General features: G+C 53.2%; 1 protein-coding gene across 1 annotated transcript; it reads right to left on the bottom strand.

Annotated features, from left to right (window-relative positions):
• Positions 1–3,579: 3,579 nt before the first annotated feature.
• Positions 3,580–6,727, bottom strand: LOC115384724 (nucleoside diphosphate kinase A2-like). The gene is made up of 5 exons (XM_030086969.1): positions 6,631–6,727; positions 4,595–4,727; positions 4,085–4,186; positions 3,883–3,995; positions 3,580–3,811 (listed from the first exon to the last, which is right to left on the bottom strand). The coding sequence occupies exons 2-5, from the start codon at positions 4,721–4,723 to the stop codon at positions 3,697–3,699; spliced, it is 459 nt and encodes a 152-aa protein (XP_029942829.1). The 5' UTR covers positions 4,724–4,727; positions 6,631–6,727; the 3' UTR covers positions 3,580–3,696.
• Between the last annotated feature and the right edge of the window lie 645 nt (positions 6,728–7,372).

The raw sequence follows: 7,372 nt of genomic DNA, 5'->3' as shown, positions 1-7,372 counted from the left end.
GGGGTCAGGGGTCAGGGGTCAGGGGTCGGGTTCTCCAGCACCATTCAATCACTGTGGGAACAAAGTCCAGGATGACCTTTCATCCAGATTGAAGCATTAAAACCTTTACTCTCCGCTGGAACTTTCCAATCGGTCCATTGAGACGCTGACATGTCTTTGGCGGCTGCCGGTAGCGGTGCAGCGCCAAACCCAGCGCCCGCCCCTCAGCGTCCAGCAGGGAGCCTGAGACACTTCTGTCCTCACTGGCTGGACGGGGACGGACCGGCTGCTGGCGTCCAGTCCTCCGCCATCCGAGACATGGGCGTGTCTCCTGAGAGTGGGACCAGGCGCCGGGCGCGTGCCGCGGCGCCGGCGGCGTTAACCAGGATAAGCTAAACGCGTCCCTCAGGCTTTGTGCTGCAGTGTTGATGGGGAGCTGCGTGGAGGACGGCGAGGCTGGCAGGGGGCTGCTGGAGCGCCCGGCCAGCGCTCGCCTCTGTCTGGGTAATATGCAAAACGTGTGTGTGTGTGTGTGTGTGTGTGTGTGTGTCAGAGCCATATGTATGCAGGTAGTTTGTGGTTGACCTGAGCCTTTGCTTTTCATACTGAGAAACGATGCACTGCAGGTGAAAGGGGGCGGGGCCACAGCAGGTTGGGGAGGGGGCGGGGCCACAGCAGGTTGGGGAGGGGGCGGGGCCACAGCTGGTTGATTTGTCCCTTAACATCTGAAGATGTCAGACAGTTGAACCAGGGAACATGAGAAGGTTAGTTTGGTTCCGGTCAGAACCCTGATCATGACGGCGTGTTGCCATGGTTACACTACTTCCTCCATAGTGTAACCACAGCAGCACCGGTCAGTGTGTGTGCGTGTGCGTGTGCGTGCGTGTGTGTGGTAGCTGAGGAGAACCTGCAGCACGCTCTAGAACGCCAGGGCGGCTCCCGGCCCCCCGGGGAGCCGCTCACCTTCTACCTCCTGATGCCGGCCGCGCTCGGCGGCGGCATATGCAAACCCGGACGAGCCGAGCCGAGACGCCAAACAACGGAAGAGTCTTTCTCAGCACACGAGCTCATTATGCAATAAGAGAGACGCCCCGGACGCCGCCGGCGCCGGCGCCGGGAGGAGCAGAGTCCAGTCAACTCTCAGGAAGCTCCGCCCACTCAAACCACCGCTAACATTCACTGGATTCAGCCTCAGCTTTTATATCTACAGGGACAAGATGGCTAGAAACAAAAGTTTAATTAAAGTCTTTAAATAATTTACTTGTGCAGATTTATTTGTTTCTAAAATAAAATATTAAAAGAACACTTTGAGTTGTAAAATACTATCACTGAAACTAAAAAAGTAATTACATTTAAATAACAAGATTCACCTCTTCCATAAAGAATGTTATTTAGAAAAATTCTAATCATTTAGGGTGAAAGTTTTCTCTGAAGAATTAATTTTTTTTTATTTACATTAAAATGACAGAACTTTTCTAATAAAATTGTAATTTCTGTTCAGAAGTTTGTAACTTTCAGGAAATAAATGTTCTTTATGAGTGAGATCTTATTGTATCGTACAGATGGAAGCGGTTCGTCTGAACCTGGAGGTGTTTTGACCCTCATTTGTTGCCGTATTCAGACCACGCCCACTTCAGACCACGCCCACTTCTGAGTCTCTCTTCCCTTCTGATTGGACATTTTCCTTTCCCTTGTCGATCCCAAGCGAAAAGCTGAGACGAGCAATAAAAGACACGGCGTCACAATCAGCCCGGGCCCTCTCAGAGGTCAAAGGTCAGAGGAAGCATCAACAACTACCAAACTGCGATATTATCTTAGTACAACCAGACTGTTATGGACTGACTGCTGCTAGCCTCTAGATTAATGCACAATCAGCGCTCTCAGTGGGAGGTGTGGCCTGGAGGCTCCGCCCACCGCCGTGGGAGGCGGAGTCAGGGTGGGGTGGGGTGGGGGGGTGCACTGATCAGCTCGTTGCATGTCAGACTTTGTGCCGGTGTCGTGCTGAGCTTTCTGTCGTTGCTGTAAAGGTCGTCGGTCGTTGAGTGGCTGTGTTCCCCTCCTCCTCCTCCGCCGCCGCCGCCCGTCAGGACCGCCGCCCGGGGAGGCGTGTCCGTCCTGCTGAGCGGCGCCGAGCGGCAGAACGTCTGTGCCAAGACGAATCAGACCCCTCGTTGGACTCGGTCCACTTTGATCCAGTCCCGGTTGAAATCAGTGAATTTGGCAGTGAGGACGTCAAACTGAGCTAACGCTAATGCTAATGCTAATGCTAACTGCAGTTCTGCTGGTTTTGGAGTTAAAAGCACAAAAAAAGAAAGTGGCTGAACTAACTAACCAAACCGGAAGCGTTGAATTGGTTACTTTAACTCTTCTGAACTGGTAGCTGACAGTCGGGTTTCGCCTTGGCACTGGGGGGCCGAGGAGCATGCTGGGTATTTAGTCTTTGATTTCGTTGGTTTCCCTTTGATACTAACACGGGTCTTTTGTATGTGACAGCCCCCTCCTCCCTCCCCCTCCTTCTATATCAAATCATTATATCGTGGTGCTACTATATATATATTTGATAAAATGACTTAATGTATTGGATTACTATTGTCTGAAAATGAGAGGGTTTTATTTTTGGATACAAATAAACTAAAAGAAGAATAAAGTCTATTAACTGGGACCCTCCAGGTACAGTAGATGAGAGTTTGTACATCCTTTTGATAGTGTAACTTTGTGCTGTGATCAAGCTTTGATAGACTTTGTAAATAAAGCCAGACTCTTTGGATCTTCATTCTGGGTGTAATGACGGCTTCTTTGTTTACAGAACTGGTTTGGGTTTGTTTTGTTTTTTTCCGCATGGCTGTGAAAGTTTATCTGCTCTTTTTTTTTTGTAAAATCTTTTACACTGAATAAAAAAAGGCTTATGACTACGACTGCTCGTTCCATCTTTCAAACCTTCCAGGTGTTAAATGCAGCCGTGGAGGATTGTCTAAGACGTTGGGCCATGTTGACCCCTCAGTCTCCTGGCCGCAGTTCTTCCCTGTGCCCACCAGGGGGCGCAGGGACCACAGGAGCCCATGCAGTGAATGTAGAAGGCCAATGCAGCTCAGGAAGGCTCATGTATAGTTTTGATGCACAGATAAAAACATCTGAAGATGTATTTAAGATTTTAACTTTTAGTTCATGATAGTGGACAATCTCACGTGTTCCCCGTCCCCGATTTTAATAGTTTTTGTTCTTTTCAAGCATGTTTTTGGAGCCAATTCTCAGATTTTAGCCGTTTTAACTTTCACCTCAAAGTGGTTTTGTCTGCATTTCTTTTTTGAGAAATTGTTTTATTTTTCCCAAGCCACTATATAAATTTGTCCCCCATTTTTTGTGGTTTAGTTTTGTTGAGTACCTCTTTTTTTTTTTAAATCCCTTTTCAACCAAGAGTGACAGTTCATTAGTAGAAGTTCTCCAATGTTTATTCACACTTTATGGAGCCGCTACAGAGACTGAAGAGCCACAGGCTGAACACCCCTACTCTACTGGAGCTTGAGTACTTAACTGGTCAGGAGGCTTCCCTCCCCTGCTCTGACCCCCCGGCCCCCCCACAGAGACAGACTGACAGCGGACCGAGGTGTTGTTGGACTTTATTCAAACCAAAGTGACGTCAGGTTGAGGAATGACAGGGTGGAATGTCTGTAGAGGAATGGGGGGGTCTACAGTATGAGGATGGGGGGGGGGGGGGGCTCAGTACAGCCAGCTGAAGGCACAGCTGGTGTAGCTGACCAGCTCGTCGTCCTTGAACCACAGGGAGATCTCCGTCTTGGCGCTGTCCACCGAGTCGCTGCCGTGGATGATGTTCCTGAGGGCAGAGCGGAGCGTCAGCCAGACGCCTCGGAGGGCGGGGGGGAAGGGGGGGAGGGGGGTACTCACTTGCTCACGTCGATGCAGAAGTCTCCTCGGATGGTCCCGGGGCTGGAGTCGGCCGGGTTGGTGGCACCCAGCATCACGCGGCCCGTCTTCACCACGCCTTTCCCCTCCCACACCTGAAACACAGCAGGGCAGCGGGTGAGGCCGGGCGCCGCCAGCAGGACCGCGGGTCAGGTCCCGGTCCGGTTCAGGTTCCGGCTCTCACCATGGCCACCACAGGACCAGAGCTCATGTAATCGATGAGCGTGGGGAAGAAGGGCCGGTCCTTCAGGTCCACGTAGTGATCGGACAGGAGGTCCCGAGACGCCTGGAGACAAGGACACCATCAGAATCAACGCTACACACCGTCACATGTCCTAACACCACATTAACCATGACTAATGACCTTTAACCCCGACTGTCCCACCCACTGCCGTCTTCCCTTCACCGCCCCGATTCCTCCTGCTGCAGCGTTTCAGCACCGAGTAAAAATACACCCTGGCTCTGATTTCCTGCTGCCCTACAAACCACACTTCCCTCCCGGATTTAATCCACTTCCTGTCGGTAACCCAGAGCGCCGTTCCTCCCACGATGCAGCAGGAAGCTCCGTGTCGAGTGGAGGATCAGGAGAGCCCACTCCGAGCTAATCAGCCGCAGCGCGGTCAGGAATAGCGGCGTTAAGACCTCCGCTGAGCGCATTAGGCCGGCGTGGCGCGGCGCGGCGGGCCAGACTCACCTGGATCATCTTCATGCCCACCAGCTTGAAGCCCTTCTGCTCGAACCTCTTGATGATGTCGCCGATCAGGCCCCTCTGCACGCCGTCCGGCTTCACGGCGATGAAGGTGCGCTCCTTCTGTTCGGCCATGGTCCTGAAACAGAGGAGACGGTCAGCCTGCAGCAGGGGGCGGGTGGAGGCGGGGGGGGGGGGATCCCACTCACCCCGCGGGGCTGGGGCGGGGGCCACTACCGCTGCCAGCCGAGGGCGCCGAGCCCATCGCACACAGGGCGCTGAGCGAGCGGCCGGAGCCAGAGCGGATCTGAAGCTGCGACAGACTACCTGAGCCGAAGCCCCGCCCCCTCCGGGGAGAGTGATTAAAGCTGAAGCTCCGCCCCTCTAGAGGAGTGAGGACCCTGAGCTCTGGGGGGCTTAAGCTGAAGCCCCGCCCACTCCAGAGTCCACCACGTCAACTCAGATCACCGTTTACTCTCAAAGTCACATCATTTCACCACAAGAGCCAAAATCAGGTCTGTGGAGCAGCGTTAGAACCGACCAATCAGCTCCGCCGTCAGGGCTCAGCACGGCCAAACAGGGTCAGAAACATTCAGACTGACCCAAACACTTCAGCGCCGGAGCTCAGAGAGCGCCACATCAGGACGAGGTGGGGAAAAGCTTGAGGACGGTCTCTGGTTTGTGTTCCATTCATGTGATCATTAATGTGTCCTCACTCACTGAAGTGATTCATTAAGATTTAAACAAACAGCTGACAGACCTGTGAAATCACATCAGGAGAACATCAGCAGAATAAAGTTTGATGTATAAAATGACACTGAATGTGTGGAGGTCCAGGGACATGTGACCATGTTACATCATCTTCAGGACATTCATGTGTTCACGCTGCGTGAACAAACACAATGAGGGCCAACGGTCCGTGAAGATAAACCCTCTCTTTACGAGCAGCAGCAGCAGCTCAGGTCACCGCAGCACATCTCAGAGCGCCAGAATAACCCGCCTGCCACTGGCAGAGCCGTCCTTATGCAAGGCACTCACAGGTCATACAAGTCACATGCACGGCGTGCACGGCGTGCACGCCACCAACCCACCGGAATCACTCCACAGTGGCTTATTTACATATTTTCTTCATGCTCATATTTGAACCTCGAACTCAAATTCTGATGAAAACTGCATCCTCCGTGCTGATGAACACATCCAGACCGTGTATGAGATGATGATCCAATAATCTCCACCCAGTCTGCACAAAACACTCTATAAATAAACGCTTTCAGCAGCTCTGACAGTTCACGGCTCCAGATTTACACCAAGATTAGGTGAAGTCAGCAGACTAGCTACCAGCCTGCTTCCTGCACGGGGAGCAAAGCATCATGGGAAGCACCACGGTGGCGTGTGTGCCGTTCACTCCTCAATCCAGCCACTTCTCCTGCAAAACGCACATTTACTACACACTCATCCGGGTCACACGTGGGGCTTTGATGGCCCACGGAGAAGTAGAACGGACCAATCACAGCGCTGGGCGTCTGCGTCTCGTGCCGCAGTGCCGCGTAGCCACGCAGAGGGGCTCGCGGCCCTCTGACAGCCGCTGGTTTAATCTGCCGCGCGGGGCGGTTCCTCCGGCCGGCGGCCGTCAGGCTGCACGGTCCGCCCCGCCCGGCCGGCCCACCCGTTCACTAGCCGGGGGTGTGAACGGGGCGCGGCCGGAGCTCCACCGGGAGGCCCGAGGCCTTCACACCCCTCCTCCACATGGTCCTCTTTTGTTCCAGAGGCGCTCGCTTCAACGCGCCGGGTCCGCTCAGAGGGGCGGGAAAACGGCTGCTCCGCCCGGTGTTTTATCAACACTGCTGTCAGAACTCACCGGAACCGACAACAGTATCCTCAAGTTCAGCACTTTATTAACGCAAAAGCTTCACACGGAACAACAAAACAAGCGCTCCCCCTCAGGGAGCGGCCGCAGCCTGACGGAGCGTCGGAGTGAAACACCTCCCAAAGCCTCACGCGGTGCCCGGCTGCCGGGCGGCGGAGCTCCGCGGCGCCGTTACCTTCAAGATGAGCTCCGGTGCTTCGGCTGCTGGTTCTGACTCCGGTTCGAGCGGGAGAAGACCGACTGAGGCTGCGCAGCCGCCTTTTATACCGCCGAGGGGGCGGAGACTCGGCGACGGAAAGCCGGCAGGGTCAAAAAGTCTCCATTGAAGAAACAGTCAAAAGGCGAAAACACGAAAACTCACCAAACAAATGATAAATTTAAAGTCATCTGAACAGCTTACATTAACCAGTAATACCAAACACACACACACACACACACACACACACACACACACAGGTTTGTATTTCTATCCTTGTGAGGACACTCACTGATATAATGCATCTACGAGCCCCTGACCCTTACCCTAACCCTAACCCTAACCCAGACCACAACACAGCCGAACCCTAAAGAAATGTTTTTGACCTTTGACTTTTTTCAGTCATGGTCAACATGGTCAAGAGAACTCTGTTTCCCCTCATTAGGACCGGAAGAAGGTCCCACAAGGCACATCGTGCAGGTTTTCCTATCCTTATGGGGACATTTGGTCCCCACAAGGATAGAAAAATGCACACACACACACACACACACACACACACACACACACACACACACACTGGCAAGTGACGACAGGTGGTACATAGTGAGTGTTTAATGAGCAGGTTGCCTCGGTGCAGCCTGCAGCTCGTGCTGCAGTCATCAAGGACAGACAGAGAAGGTGTTAAATCAACATTCACCTCAACAGCAACCTGCCCGTATGG

Source organism: Salarias fasciatus, unplaced genomic scaffold (genome assembly GCF_902148845.1).
Source record: "Salarias fasciatus unplaced genomic scaffold, fSalaFa1.1, whole genome shotgun sequence".
Lineage (NCBI taxonomy): Eukaryota > Metazoa > Chordata > Actinopteri > Blenniiformes > Blenniidae > Salarias > Salarias fasciatus.
Note: the sequence above shows the minus strand (reverse complement) of the source record. Positions and strands in the feature narration are given on the sequence as shown.

Bases quoted from the DNA above. Each gene is read 5' to 3' on its own strand.
- LOC115384724 (XM_030086969.1), bottom strand. From the start codon at position 4,723: ATGGCCGAACAGAAGGAGCGCACCTTCATCGCCGTGAAGCCGGACGGC. The intron at 4,187-4,594 runs GTGAGTCTGGCC...CCTTGTCTCCAG, and splicing joins TGGGCATGAAGATGATCCAG to GCGTCTCGGGACCTCCTGTC. The intron at 3,812-3,882 runs GTGAGTACCCCC...CTCTGCCCTCAG, and splicing joins TTCTGCATCGACGTGAGCAA to GAACATCATCCACGGCAGCG.